Raw genomic sequence first — 14544 nt, 5'->3', positions numbered from 1 at the left:
TCAAACTATTCATTCAACAGCTGTATTATAATACAAAGGATATGCGCGAAATGTACAGTACGTCTTCCGTCAATCGAATTTGTTCAGTTACAGGCACAGGACCACCATTCAAATCTACGAAAACTATAACGCACCACGAAAAAGAAAAACTAGGACTCGGAATTATAAGGTAGAGGATGGGGCCAATAAAAAAAGCCCAACTTTTGCGTCGAAGCGTTTTACAAGGCGAAACGATTTCCCACAATCGGGGGGAGGAATAGAGAAATATGTAGACGAACTGTGGCACATTTGACGAGTGAATGACTTTCAACTGGGGGGAAGGAGAAACGACTTACGAGGTAGGTGGATGAGTGCCGGGCAACGTTATAAAGGGCAACGTGGTACTAGCCACAAAGACGCGGGGGAAATGAAAATGTTTAAGGAGAGACACGAGACTATGCAGTGCCGTAATGAGGGCTGGGGTCGTCAGCGGAATTCATAACCAGCGGAGTGTGCTCTGATCTTGTGGACGTTCCTCCTAGTCGGGTCCATCTTAATGGACGCCAAATGTCGGCAGGCGGTGAAAACGGTGGCCGTCTACGTTCACGTAGGTACTGGAAAGTGGCGCCACTGATAGTCAAACCGATCCATGCCAGGGTCAAGATCATATCTGTGGCAAAAGGCAATTCAGCAATACAAGAACAGAACTATTGATGTGTCGATGACACACGAGATATCGATCGATACAAAAGAGGCTGTGCCATACCATTATCCTGATAGGGCGGATCGAGAACGGCGCGTCCGAATCCTTTCACCGTGGCGCGTCGAACAACGTTGATCACAATGTACTTCAAACTGCTACCGATGTAGTGATCGATCGGCACTATCACAGCATAGCTGCCTATCACAGCGCAGCTCACGATATTACCCTATTTTCAATTGAACAGTTTGTTATTACCCAAGTCAAGTTGCCATGGCACATTCCGTGATTCCGTGAGAAATGGTAGAGCGGGAGCCTTACCAGTCGTGTGAACGTTACGAAAACGACGGGCAATACAAGCCAACAACAACAAAAGGCCGACCAAAAATTGAAGTCGTTTGTGAGGAACTCGAAGCTGATGGGCAGATAGAAGAGAACTGACGACATTAAGAATCCCAGTATGAACACAACAGGTAGGACGGACAGCGCTGGAATGCCCCAGAACCACCAAACGAACCACCACAGCAGGCCACCGAGAAGACCCATCACTGACGTCCCAGCAGCCAAACCTGAACATCCAAACATTCGCAGTGTCAATGCGATACATTTTTTTAAAGAAAAATCACGTCCGTACCTGTGACATCTGGATCAAAATGATTAATCAACAGAATGTAGGAAACGGACGAAAAGGCTAGGAATCCAGCCAGAATCATTTCTAATTGAAAGTAGCGATGGCCAGCAAATGCGATTAGCAAGCCAATAAAGATGCTCAGGGCGCACAGTACCTTGGCGTACGTTGAATCTGAACAACAAGGCAGAGAAAACCTTAGTTTTTATATCAACCAAAAGGGAAACACAGAAAAACTAAAAACAAGAAAACGTTCGGCATACTCAATGTTTGACAATCGCCCTCTACACTCAGATCGCATCCGTACGTAAAGGACGGAATATAGGCAGCTGTTGGGGCGAAACGACTAGCATCCCCCGTGTATGTCACAGTGACGACAAAGACTTGGCCCACGCCTGGGTACAAACTGAACGGTGAACGGGTTGTTGGCGTAAAACCAAAGGAACGAATCTGGGAGACGTGAAAGCGAACCGAAACAAAACAAAAATAATTTGGAAAACTATAGGAAACGAAACTGTGAAATGCATGCAGACTAACCTCCCTTCCGTATTCATGGGCACCGTTGACTGTTCTTAATAGACGTATGGCATCGAAAAAAGAATCTTCGGTAAAATCACGTTGGCTGAGGTAGTAATGAAAGACTTCGTAATGCAAAGACTCTGATTCGCACGGCAAGACTCCCTGGTTGGACGGCAATGCAGCCAGTTCGTGATCAACATTCACCATGCTATGGTTGTATGACACCCTTAGCCATGGCGACACTGGCATCTCAAACTCAAGATTACATCCACCAGGAATTGGGGCTGAAATCCAAGGAAAACGAAACAACATATTGGCTCAATGGTCTTTATCATCAACACATTCATGCTGTGTGATAACTCAAGAGACTCAGTCACCAGTAACAACGTACAACCATCATGCTGAATAATAAAGAAGTGTGGAACTACTCACCCCTGCGGTCATAGTAGATGATGAATGTCAAAACAGTGATATTTACAGGCAGCGTGTTGATAAGGTATGCCGTAACACCAGAGTTACTTGTAGTTGTTTCAACCAAGATACCAATAGATGAGCCATTGACATGATTTCCAATTTCAAACTTTCTTGATTGGGACATGGAGATCCTGTGGACCTGAGAGTGGGCTTGGATCACAGCAAAAGCCACAGTTTTTGGGACATTGGTCGACCGGATTCTAACGGTAGAATTCGCTTCTAGATTAATGATCCTTTCGTCCACAGAATCGTTGGATCGAAACTGAAGCACAATGTCATCTAGCAAAAATAAATCGGGGGGCGTAAGACTTAATAGTAGGCCAGTTGCGACAGAATCTTCAAATCACATTCTTTCTCAATCAATACGTTAGTAAAAATAAAAAATTTAAGTCTCATACTTGGTTGAAGAAATGGATCCTGATTTGAGATGTCATTTTCGATGGCTGAAGAAAAAGAAAAAGAGAAGGAGAGAAAGAGAAACAGATGTAAATTAGACATCTCGTTCACTTCCTCTGGCTCTCTTCTATTTCGTAGTCGTCTACTACTCGTCTTCGCCGCACAAGACTGTCAACACACACCCATAGTCCGGAGGGGAAACAACAAACAAGTGAGTCACGTATTGCGCCACCTATGGCGGTGGATGAAGGGTGACGTTTTCTCAATCAAGAATTGTTTGTGATGTTTCCGTTTCCTTTTAGTGATATACTCAGTGTTTGGTGCTTTTACCGGTAATCTGTCGCTGGTTTTCAGCGCGGGGGCGATGGGTAAGGACCAGGAATTTCTTGAGGCCGCACGAAACGGAAATGTTGTCGCAGTTGAAAAGCTATTGAATTCCAAAGCTAAAAGGGGCGGGCCCCTTGCAAGGTAAACACAAGTAGATAACCTCCAAGCACATCGAAACTACCATAATTCTACTGGATAAATTCAGTTGCATATCACTATTTACATAATCTTATTTATGTTTCTGTGCTTGCTAGTTTAAGAAGAGGCCCTGGATCCAATGTCCAAGATTCATCGGGATACTCAGCACTCCATCATGCCTCACTCAATGGTCATCGGTAAGCTATTTCTCTAACAAAAAGCTATGCATTGTAAAAACTAAATATATTTCCCGAAATTTTCCCATGATGTAGGGAGATTGTTGTGTTGCTTTTGGAGCATGAAGCCTCACCCAACATCGTGGACAGCAAGGGATCATCGCCCCTTCATCTAGCTGCTTGGGCTGGCCATGCTGATATTGTTCGACTCCTGCTGACAAGTGGTGTCCGTGTTACCCAGATCAACCTAAAGGTCAGCCCATTTCTGATTATCTTTTCATCGTATATCTTGGTGTGCATCTCGAGCCAGGTTGTAGCCCAAGGCAACATAGCTATTTGCTTAATCATCAGTAGATATGACTATATTTTAATCTTTATTAAGAGTAGGGCTTAGACTGCTCAATATGATAAAACCCTCCTTTAAAATGTAGCTCAAATGATATGTAAGAGGATGGCTGCATTTGTCTAGGCTAATGGGATGATCTTGACGTGCTGTAAGAGCAAAGAGCTTTTGGTAAAATATCGATCGTTAGGCACCAGAGCGAGCGCACGCTCATTGATTCTATCGATCGGCCAGTCGCTGTTTAGCCTCAGTTGCTACACTAGCAAAGGGATGCTCTTACTTAGGACTTTATTTTATTCATGTCTCGGATTTCCAATCTGGCATGTAGAACAAGGACAATGAAACAGCTCTACACTGCGCCGCCCACTACGGCCATACGGGCGTCGTGAGCCTCCTGCTCAAGTACGGAGCTGATCCGAGCTATCGGAATGTCCGCGATGAAACGGCCCTCGATCTAGCGGCCCAGTACGGCCGGCTGGAGACGGTCGAGCTCTTACTGCAAACACATCCGGAATTGATTGAAATGTATAAAAACAAATCAAGACTGGAAGAAGCTGGAACGATGTCCGTTAAGCCCAAGACATCGCCTCTCCATGCGGCCAGCCGCAACGGTCATCGGGCCGTGGTGGACGCTCTTCTAGCCGCCGGATTCCCCGTCTCGTTGTTGACCCAGACTGGGACGGCCTTGCATGAAGCGGCTTTATGCGGCAAGGTTGACGTGGTTCGACGGTTGCTGGACGCTGGTATCGACGTTTCACTTAAGGATTCAAAAGGTTTTAGTGCTCTTCGTATTGTCCAGGACCTACCAACGTTAGTTGTCCAAGAAATCACGAATCTTATACAAAGTAAGTTGCCTCTTTCGTCCGATAGTCTGCGTCGAATATTTTTCTTTTTTTCTAACTGCTTATACGATGTGGTGCAGATGGTGCCCTGTCATCCGAACTAAGTGATGGCGACTTAGTCAGCTGTTCCCCAGGCAACGGCATGCCGTTTCGATTCCCAACATCATCGTTTTCGCCAGGATCGCCCTACGAGAACGTGTCCCGTATCTTCATCCGGTCGAGGGGACAATTACGAGCGGGAGTCACGAATTTCAGCCTCATCTTGCGCCTCAACAGGAGCTGATTCCTTCATCACGCTACCTCGCCGACGTCATAAGATATCTTCATCATCTTTCCATTCTCAGTAAATAGTCCCTTCTTTATCTCCCCTGTTTAAATTTTGCCCTTGCCCAATCCACCCACTGACACATCTTTCGTCTCTAACAGGAAATCTGAGGGTTGCAATAGCGTTTATGAAATTCCGCCTCCGCCGCGCTCCTTACCTTGGCTCCAGCAGCAAGGCAACAGTCACGACATCGATGGCGCTAGAGAAAAGCGGAGTTCGTCACAGTCGGACCTACTCGATGACGACTCGGCTTTCATTGCTAACGACGACAGTTTATCGCGTTCGTACGACGAACGATCGCTTGACTTTCTCTCCCTCTCCGATAACCAATCGACGGCGCCAGATGACGCCATCGATCGCAGCACTTTCAAACGATCTAGCCACGCGCGCCACAGCGCTGACCAATACTTAACGATGACCGCACAGCCGACCACCAAGGTTTCCGTAAGTTTTTTTTTGTTTGTTTTATTGGTCGCGTTACGTTACATTTTTACCGAATGGAAAACATTCTGACGGTCGTGGTTGAAAGGGCTGAAATGTCACGTGGGTTATGAAAAAGAAATTTGCGATTTTTTTCGATTGATAAAATCGTCAACCGCTTGCCGGATGAGAAACTTGATGGCTGATTGGTGAATTTCCTTTGTTGATTTTTACTACGATAATTGCAGCCGAACCCACCGCAAAAGCCACCGAGGAAACTGCAGGGCATGTCGGCTCACTACGAGTCGTTACCGCGTTCCGCCGCCCGTCAGAAACAGTGCCAGACGTCGTATTATAACGTTGATACGAAGAATCCGAGTTCAGTGTTTGCCCACGTGCAAACCAAAAGAAATCCGACTGTTGCCTCCACGTCCGGCTACGAATTGGTGTATTTGGCGCGTACGGGGTCGCGTGCCGATGCTTCTGACGCCGTTCCAGGGCCACGATTTCGAGTGGAGAGTACAAGCACCTACGTAGAAATGGCCGGAAGGGAGCCTTCCACTTATGAGAACGTTGTACTACATCATTCGGGCGTCAGCGTGGACGATGATTCGATTTACGACATCCCTCGCGAGCTGGGCGGCTCGAAAGCTTATGAGAACGTCAGCTTTAATCTCGCAGATCAAACTACTACGTCACTGCCGGCCGTGTCTGGTTCATCTTCGCCGAATTCGACCACTCCCGAAAGCCCGTCCCGATTGCCCAACATGCCACCAACGCCCGATCATCCGCCTCCGCCGGCCCACTTGGCAGAGCAGAGCATTCATCTAAGGATAAGGCCACTCAGTGAAGTAAGTGTCTCGTTAAGTTTTCGAGAGGGGCGCAATCTGACCGTTCTTATTTGCCCGTTTTTTGTTGTTGTTTTGTTGAAGGAATTCAAACGTAAATCTCGGGATATGGAGACGGAAACGGAAGAAGAAATGTTTTTGACTTTCTCGAACGAATGCGACGCGGCGGGCAGTAGCAGCAATGGAGGCTCCGTGTCCGTCTCGCTCTCCTTGTCGGAAAAAAGCCTGTCAGCCGACAATATGGAGGAGGTAGTCACTAGTGATCAGCCATACGAAGGTAGGCTTAATGTCGATATAGCCCTTAATTAGAGCAACGATAAAAATCAAAAAAAAAAAAAAGAGACACGAAAACAAAAACAGAATTTAAAAAAACAAAACAACAAAAAAAAAACATGGGAAAATCAACCATCACCACTCCTCGATTCACCTTTGCCTTATCATTTGATGCTGTTGTTTTTTTGAAACGGGAATTTCATTTTGTTTGTTCTTTTATATTTTTATTAACCGTGCTTGAAAGTCGAAATTTCAAAAAAATCTAAATGTAACTACTCGTTGTCTTGTTGAATGTTTTAAGTTGATTGCTTCATATTTTCCAATCAGATATTTTTTTAGAATTAATTTTTATTTTTATCCCCTTTAATATTCTGCTTTGTGCGTTATTTTCGTGTAATATCCCCCCCCCCCCTTTTTTTTTTTTTTTTGGTTTATAATAAAACTCCAACCCTTCAAACATATTAATGAATCTCGCTTGGAGCTGGACAATTGGCGTGCCTTTCATTAGGTTTGCTAGTTTACCCTTCATTCTGATTGATTGATTTATTCTCCCCCTGCAATGTCTATTTTGATTTGTTTGGTTTGATTATTGCTGGCTTCCTCTCATTATGGACTGACGATTGACAATCATTTGCATGGCTACGCCCCTTCCACTATCCCGCTCTATTTATCCGTTGTCGTTTTTACGGTTTCCCTCTTAAAATTCCTCACGGTGGTTGGTATTATGTCGTGTTCGTCTGTTTTTGTTTTAGCGTGACGTCATCAGGTCGGTTTTCTCCGTGTTACAAACAATCGAGTCCTGAAAGACAACAGAGTCAAAGAGATAAGAATCTAAAGTGAACGAGGCTATTCCACCACATTTTCCTTGAAGAATGTGAAAATGAGGACACGATCAGTGGTGCATTATGCTTTACATTTTTTGTTTTTTCTATTCTCCCGCTTGGATACGGGCCAATAGAAAAAGAAGGAAAGTGTAATCATTTACGTGAAAAAGAAAGAAACAAAAAAGAAAAAGGAAAACCAGCATTCAGCTAACGTCACAACGCAATTACTAATATTCGTTGGCATCGTGACCCGAATTTGTATTAACAGAAATATGGACTTTAGCCGACTCTCAGTTGCATGATCTTGGCATCGAGCCGGGTGCAGTTGCACGGGGGCCCCCGATATCTGATTTCCATAACGTACCGAAAGGTGACCGGAGAGACGTGTGCCGTGACGAAATCCCGACCGAATTACCAGTCGTAAGAAAAAAGAAAAAAAAAAGAGGGAAGGAGCGAATGAAAAGGAAGTGGTGTAGAATCCAAGAATGGCTGCAATCAGCTGCTGTACAAGGCAGCCATGTCTCCTGACTGACTCACGGCCAAGGCATTCTACGCACTGCGTGATTCTTTTCTCTCACGTCAGTTCTGCTCGATTTGTTTCCTCACGCGGGTCTCGTAGCCCTAACCTCAACGTTATCGTGGGAAACTGACTTCTTGTTGATTTTTGTGATTTGTTTACCGTCATTTCCAGCCCCCGTTTGCGAGTTCCAACATTTTCCGTGTTTTTCTCGCGCCTCATTTCAATTCGCGGCCCACGTTTCCACCCACCGATCACGCTCTGATGGTTTTACAACAGTGATTCCTAAGTTTTGCCGTCGTGTATATTCTATTCATCAGTTTCCCTTTTCTTGTTACATTTTTCATCAACGGTCAGGGATTATAACCTTATCGTTTTTCCTAAGACCGCCAGGTGCGCAAAGACCTTTACTCCCGCCACTGACGAGCTAGAGAAGATAAAATAGTAGAGTATCGGACAAACCAAAAATGAGATCCAGTATGATTTAAGACACTCTCGTGTGAAATACGGGATTAACGCAATTTGAAACCGTTAAAGTACGTATCTTATCTCGGTCTACCCCGTACGAAAGCCTTCGTATGCGTGAGCATGGCTGAACGTTAGTGCGTGTGCTCGACTTGTATTTCAAGAAAGATTAGTCCTAAAAATTCCATGTTTGTCAAACGAAACGCAGTGCGAATTTCAGTGTAATCTCACCACGGGGAATTATCAGTTTTTTTGGCGTTGTTTGTTGGCCGTGAATGTTTTTATTCAAAACAAAAGTGAAAGAGACAAACATCCACCATCAAAAATACAGGACTGTTGCGAGGATCAGTACCCGCCATCAAATCTTACATGGATCGACCCACTTCTTTGGCAACTCATGGCCCTGCTTCTACGTCGTCAGTTGATCGCAGTAGCGATGCGACATCCGTCATCAGCGAAGGGTGAGTTATTTTTATTCTGCTACATATTTTTGCAGGAAACATTTTTGGCACTGACGACTTCACTGCGAGCAATCAAATAAGTCTTGTTGTGTTGGATGTTTACAGAGCGAGCAGTGGGAACCGACAGAACCGAACCAGCTTGTCGGTTTTGAGTCCGTTCAACGAGGAAGAAGAATGGACGAAGATCGTCGAGATGCTCAACTCTTGCAACAGCGGCTTGCAGTCCGTCAGCGATGGGTCGGGCGGTGATGACTCACATCTGCTCGGCGCCGTGCAGCGCGAATTTCAAAATATACTCGGTGAGTTTCGGCTCTATTTCTAGTTGAATCGTTATAGCAATAGATCGCACTTTTGAGTCGAACTGCTATCGCTGTTCGTTACGCCTTTTTCCCCCCCGAACGATAGACTTAATGGCTTTTATATGTACGTATATCATCCAATTAAAGATGGAAACACAGTGGATGCATGAGGAAACATAGATACGAAAGTTTCTAAGGACTGTAAAAAAACTAACTGTAAAATCCCTTCTTTCTAAACGCGATAGCCGCTGCTGATAACTTCTTCTTAATTCGATTAGAAGGAAAAAAGTGAGAACAATTTTCACAGACTCGCTCCAGTCGTTTCGTGCCGTACTTTTAGAGGAAGTGAAAGCCGACTCGTTGTTGTCATTGTTTCCTAAACATTTTTCCTATTTAAAAATAGAACGCGAATTTCAAAAAGAGGAAAGCATGCAGTAGACAATCATAATTGACTAAGGAAACAACGCAAATCGATTTTCTATTTGTTTGGTTTCTTTTTTTTTGGGGGGGGGGCGAAGATATCGAGACCTTTCAAGCACGGCGCATTGAATTTTGACGTCACAAGTCACCTATACATTACATTGTTGTATACATGTAAAGCTGTGATGAGGATTATCAATCCGTCTCTTGTAAACCGGGAAAAATGCCAGTCGGCCAGATCGTATTTTGCTGTTTGGTCGTCAGTGTTGCCTTTTTTTTTAAATTTCCTTTCCCGCGAATGCGGAGTGGAAGCAGCTGGTAATTTCCTGCGTGTGTGTGTGTGTGTGCGAGCCAACGTCTAAATGGCGTGACGGACATTAAACCAGTATTGGATCTGTACGTTAGATATGAAGGCAAGAATGGATAATAGACCGCAACTCACGCTCCGCTGCCGCACAAGCAGCGCCATTCTTGCTGGCTAGTCCTTTCATATTTCTTATTTTTTTTCCCTTCAGTGTTAAACTATTTGTCTCTTAATACGCTACTGGGCACAGCATATCTTTCTTGGTAAACGGGACAAAGGATAGCCAATTTCTTTCTCTTTACTGGGCTGGTTGTCATCCCGGCTAAACGTAAGAGAAAACGCGTCGCAAACGAGAAATCACCGCAAACCGAAAGTTGTTCGTTACTTTGTAAAAGGAGAGGCATCGCGTGCCGCTTTCACGGTGACTGGACGTTGCCTCTCTCTCTCTCCAAGTTGTGTAGTTAGCAAGTGGAAAGGGGTGGCCAATGCAAGAAATTCTGGCATACGATTGTTCACCAAAGAGGCGTCTAACACCTCGGTGCAAGTGCTCCCGTCCAACTACATCGCTCAGTTTCGGTTAGAGTTTTTAAAAAAATCCATCTGTTTTGGTTTTGGTTTCTAAATTTTTTTACCAACTTATCCGTTTGGTTCAATCTGTGATTTTGTTTGGCTTTCGTACCTTGCGTGTTGTGTTATAATTTGGTTCGTTGTGTGTCAGACGCCATGGGCGGGGCGCCGGGTGAAGTCAAGAACGAGGACGTGATCGAAGTGCCACCGATCGGTAATCACGGCCACGATAACGTAGCAGACTGGCTCCTGTCGCTCGGATTTCAACATTATCTCGGCCTGTTCATTGCCAATGGATTTGACGACATCGACTTCCTGGTCCGAATATTTTCCCTCTTTTTCATATTGCAAAATGTCAATTAAAACTTACGCTGGGACTTTACTGAAACGAAAACAGGGCGATGGCATCGCTGATGATTCCAGCTTGTTGGAGATTGGCGTGCTGGATTCAGAACACCGCAGGCTGTTGGTGAAGGCGTCCATGTTGTTGAAAACTCCGTTGCACAAGATGAATTCGGCCGGCCGGCCGGAGACGGTCGACGACTGGCTGCATCTGCTTCGCTTGGACCACTACAGCGAACAATTCCACAAGAACCGCTACGACGACATGGAGCGTGTTGGCCGCATCTGGGAGGTCGAGCTGACGACCGTCGTCGAGATCAGGTTGGTCGGCCACCTTCGACGCATCCTCGTCTCCCTGGGCAACGGGGTGCAACCGCATCCGGCCAAACTGTCCAACGGGTCCGTTGCTGTTCCCCCTAATAGTAAACCACTTGAAAGTCAAGATGATTTAACAGCTTTGTCTTCCGATCTTAAACTCATCGTAAGTTGATTGCTAGTTTTCTGCGTTAGTAAAGTAACCGTCCAACGGGGACGTTTTAGTCGACTAGTCTTGCCCGGCTGGAGGATGAAATCAGTCAGAAGATGATCGAAACAATGGGCAATTCGCTAGCGCCATCCGGTGTTAACGAAGTCAGCAACAAGAACACCAACAACACCCTGGGCAGACGGAAATCGCGGCCGGCTCCACAACCTCCGCAGTTGGATGTTAAACATGTTCGCCAACCGGTGGAACGTTTACTAGCTGAATTAGCCATCCGTAACCCCACAGAGCTGGTCATCGGTATCGCCAAGACGGTGGCCACCCAGTGGCGACACAAACCTCAAAATCTCTTGCGACCGGGTGTCTGCTACGAAGCCCAGGTGAGTGCGCCACACTCATTAATTAGTTTTCAATTAGAGAGATGTCACTGGGATGGTTTAACGAGGTTTAATCTTTTGTGACCAGTATTTGGGCTCGACGTTGGTAAGGCACGTCCGCGGAACCGAATCGACCAAACGATCCATCCAGAAACTGAAGAAGAAGAAAGCGGAAGAAGGTGGCAGACGGACAACCAGTATTGTTTTGGCCATCTCCATCAGCGGCGTCCAGTTTCTCGACCCGCATAATCAGGTATTGGATATGCATCGACCAATCGCTATGATATGTGTACTACGTAAATAGAGTGTGTGGCCTCGGACCGATGCCCGTTTTCCCACGACCACACGCATCGATGGTCGATGCCACGCGCGCCATTGCATTTGAAACACCACGATTGTTTTTTTTTTTGTTTTTTTCGTTCCGCCGATTTGAATTTCACGCCTATCGTTTCCGCCCGATAGGAGACCATCTGCAAGCACGAAATCCGCAATATCAACTGGGCCTGTCAGGATGCTGACGATCTCACTCACTTTGCCTACATTACCAAGGATCATGAATCGACGCAGGACCATTTCTGTCACGTCTTCCAGGTCAATTCCATGGTGAGTGCCTTTTTTTTTTGTTGGATTTGGATTCCCAGCTAGCCACGTATTTGACCTTGTTTTCGTTAACCGTTGAAGGATTTGGCGACTGAAGTCATCCTAACGTTAGGCCAAGCGTTCGAAGTGGCCTATCAACTCGTCCTCCGCCAGGAAGTCTACAGTCCTTGCAAGGAAGATTCTAGTCAACCAACTGTTCCAGCGCTGTTGAATCCTCCAGTTCAACGTTCTCCCTCTCCGTTAGCCATACCAGTATTATCGAATTCGAGCGCCACGGTGACGATACCCCCAGCCATTGAAGTGACAACGGCGGTAGCACAGCCTGCAGCAGTTGCTCCGATTGTGACATCCATTGCAGCTACCAATAATAAACCGGCGGGAGTGGGGCGGTATGTTGTAGATCCGAATCGAAAAATCGGGCCAAAACCGACTGTTTTGCCACCGAAACCCAAACTGGGAACGGCGTTGCTTCATCAACGACCTGGCGGTCAGGGTATCAGTCACGCACGATCCCATTCGAGCGTTGACGGTATGCCCGTAGCGTCTGGTGCCGCCAGCGCCATGATCGAAACTCGCCTGCACTCTGAATCCAACCTGGCCAGCCTTCAGACCAGCAATAGGCCGACGAATGCCACGATGATCTCGCATCCTTCGTCAACTTCGGTGTCATCAATCGGATCGGGACGAGCCCCTCTGGCCGCCAAAGATGAGCTTTAAATTAAAAAAAAAAAAAAAGCAAAACAAGCAGAAGGATAACATGAGATTGCTTCCTATACTCTTTGAATATGAGCCCCTCAAGCTTTTTTTTACATCTTGATTTGCCCTGTAATTGTTTCTTCTTTTTTCTTCGCTACTAGGTCAGCTACCACGTTCTTCCTTATTCATTCGAGTCACGGGCTTGATCTTGTTGTCGGGTTCATTCGACCCGCTTTGGTCTCGCTCCCCCGTTTATTTCTGATACGCGTCTAATGTGAAAGTCATGATCGGATAGGATGTAAGGATATTCCGCAGCAGAAGCCTATAGTATTAGATTGTGCCTGACTGGGTTTCTGTAAGGGGCCCTAGAAGACAAAAGGCCGTGGCGATGGAACTGTTCATGCAGCAGCTTCTATTTTTTTGTTTTTGTTTTTTTTGCGCATCCACATTTCAAATTGCAAAGGGGCTCTTTCGAGTGTTTGCTGAACTTGAAATTGTGTGCTAGATAAATCGTTACTTAAACAGCCCTCGTTTATTGGCCAAAATGTTTTCAACACGAACGAACAGCTTATCGATACATTGACAGATGTTTGTGTTTAAACCAAATGTACTACGTGCGCATTACATCCACGATATAACCGTCTACAAAATATTTAGAGATCTCTTTTCCCTTTTTATACTGGAACGCCCTCGCCACCTGTTTGAATGTGAACGGATTCTATTCAAATTAAGGATTGAGAACGACGTCGATTACTTGTCTGATTTGCTTCATTTTAAGTTTTTCGTATACGAAATTGCTCTGCTGTTTGCTGAGGGTGGCGATAGTTCAAGTCACGGGAACAATTTGAAACGCCTGCGTTGCTGTTGGCTCTCGGTCAAAATCATTTCAACTAACAATAAAAAAGATGACGCGTTGCTGTGACACTTCCATTTGTGTCTCTTGTACAGTTTTTAGGCTCTAATTTTTGTACATGGCTGTGCGATGTGTGTTTTGCTATGCGCCAATGGCTCGAAAAAAAAAATTAAACGGAGTTTGCGGATGCCGTTGCGGCTGCGCATCCTCAATTGTCCGACTGCAATTTCCTTATGCGATGTAGACCCTTGAATTCCTGCGTGCTCCTCAACGATTATTTATATCCTTTTGCAGTATTCCCCTCTCTGGTCACGTGTTACATGTACTGACCATGATATTTACCACCTTGGCTAATGACTTTGTAACGGATCGTTTTTAAGGCCCTCCCTCTCGTGCTGCTGTTTTTGTTTTCTCTCTCTTCCTTCCGCTCTTTTATTTGATGGAACCAGTGTATTACAAACTAATTGTGCAATCGGAGAAATCAAGCCTCCACGTCATCGATCATTACACCCTTTAAAACGAATGACCTCTTTTGTTCAATCGATGAATTAAATTTTAAAGAAAAGGAATTGGAAATTAGAATAAGAAAATGGCCATTTTCCAACACTTTCTTTTCGGGCGTTCGGTGCCAAATGGGAAGCATCCATCAGCCTTCATTTACACTCGACGAGTCGGCTCATCTGCATATAGATCAAATTAGATTTCAGTGAGATGCGTAGTGAAAAAAAGGGTGGAGTGTTGGGAACACTTTTCCATTTGGGAACGACTGTGAGTACAAAAGAAGAGAGCCAAAAAAAAAAAAAGAAATCAAATCAATCAAAGAGGAACGACTAGCAGAGTCTTTCGTCGTCCTATATAGTTGGTATACAACTGTGTTGTTGACTGTTTGAACGAAAAAGCTTGTATATATACACACACGCACGCAGATACTCTAAACGCGTCTCCCTCTC

General features: G+C 45.4%; 3 protein-coding genes across 3 annotated transcripts; 2 read left to right on the top strand and 1 right to left on the bottom strand.

Moving 5' to 3' along the window:
• Nucleotides 1-8: 8 nt before the first annotated feature.
• LOC116932160 (transmembrane 7 superfamily member 3) lies at nt 9-2835 on the bottom strand. The gene is made up of 8 exons (XM_032939941.2): nt 2699-2835; nt 2259-2579; nt 1845-2110; nt 1571-1757; nt 1314-1481; nt 1001-1248; nt 746-908; nt 9-649 (listed from the first exon to the last, which is right to left on the bottom strand). The coding sequence occupies exons 1-8, from the start codon at nt 2796-2798 to the stop codon at nt 435-437; spliced, it is 1668 nt and encodes a 555-aa protein (XP_032795832.2). The 5' UTR covers nt 2799-2835; the 3' UTR covers nt 9-434.
• Nucleotides 2836-3027: 192 nt separating this feature from the next.
• LOC123477020 (ankyrin repeat and sterile alpha motif domain-containing protein 1B-like) lies at nt 3028-5091 on the top strand. Its single transcript, XM_045180154.1, has 6 exons — nt 3028-3164; nt 3278-3358; nt 3434-3590; nt 4009-4525; nt 4603-4865; nt 4949-5091. The coding sequence occupies exons 1-5, from the start codon at nt 3061-3063 to the stop codon at nt 4803-4805; spliced, it is 1062 nt and encodes a 353-aa protein (XP_045036089.1). The 5' UTR covers nt 3028-3060; the 3' UTR covers nt 4806-4865; nt 4949-5091.
• A 63-nt stretch (nt 5092-5154) lies between these two features.
• LOC116932133 (ankyrin repeat and SAM domain-containing protein 1A) lies at nt 5155-14117 on the top strand. Its single transcript, XM_032939875.2, has 11 exons — nt 5155-5291; nt 5516-6118; nt 6200-6392; nt 8526-8655; nt 8761-8954; nt 10397-10563; nt 10643-11068; nt 11128-11448; nt 11534-11698; nt 11908-12048; nt 12127-14117. The coding sequence occupies exons 1-11, from the start codon at nt 5262-5264 to the stop codon at nt 12760-12762; spliced, it is 3006 nt and encodes a 1001-aa protein (XP_032795766.2). The 5' UTR covers nt 5155-5261; the 3' UTR covers nt 12763-14117.
• Nucleotides 14118-14544: the final 427 nt, after the last annotated feature.

Source organism: Daphnia magna, linkage group LG10 (genome assembly GCF_020631705.1).
Source record: "Daphnia magna isolate NIES linkage group LG10, ASM2063170v1.1, whole genome shotgun sequence".
Taxonomy (NCBI): Eukaryota; Metazoa; Arthropoda; class Branchiopoda; order Diplostraca; family Daphniidae; genus Daphnia; species Daphnia magna.
The sequence above is the reverse complement of the archived record's forward strand: the minus strand, read 5'-3'. Positions and strand labels throughout refer to the sequence as shown.

Coding starts and splice junctions, on each gene's coding strand:
- LOC123477020 (XM_045180154.1), top strand. CDS start 3,061: ATGGGTAAGGACCAGGAATTTCTTGAGGCCGCACGAAACGGAAATGTT. Junction 3,165..3,277: donor AGGGGCGGGCCCCTTGCAAG/GTAAACACAAGT, acceptor TGTGCTTGCTAG/TTTAAGAAGAGGCCCTGGAT. Junction 3,591..4,008: donor TTACCCAGATCAACCTAAAG/GTCAGCCCATTT, acceptor TCTGGCATGTAG/AACAAGGACAATGAAACAGC.
- LOC116932133 (XM_032939875.2), top strand. CDS start 5,262: ATGACCGCACAGCCGACCACCAAGGTTTCC. Junction 6,119..6,199: donor GGATAAGGCCACTCAGTGAA/GTAAGTGTCTCG, acceptor GTTTTGTTGAAG/GAATTCAAACGTAAATCTCG. Junction 6,393..8,525: donor TAGTGATCAGCCATACGAAG/GTAGGCTTAATG, acceptor TCAAAAATACAG/GACTGTTGCGAGGATCAGTA.
- LOC116932160 (XM_032939941.2), bottom strand. CDS start 2,798: ATGTCTAATTTACATCTGTTTCTCTTTCTCTCCTTCTCTTTTTCTTTT. Junction 1,249..1,313: donor TTTTGATCCAGATGTCACAG/GTACGGACGTGA, acceptor TTGGATGTTCAG/GTTTGGCTGCTGGGACGTCA. Junction 909..1,000: donor TCGTAACGTTCACACGACTG/GTAAGGCTCCCG, acceptor AATTGAAAATAG/GGTAATATCGTGAGCTGCGC.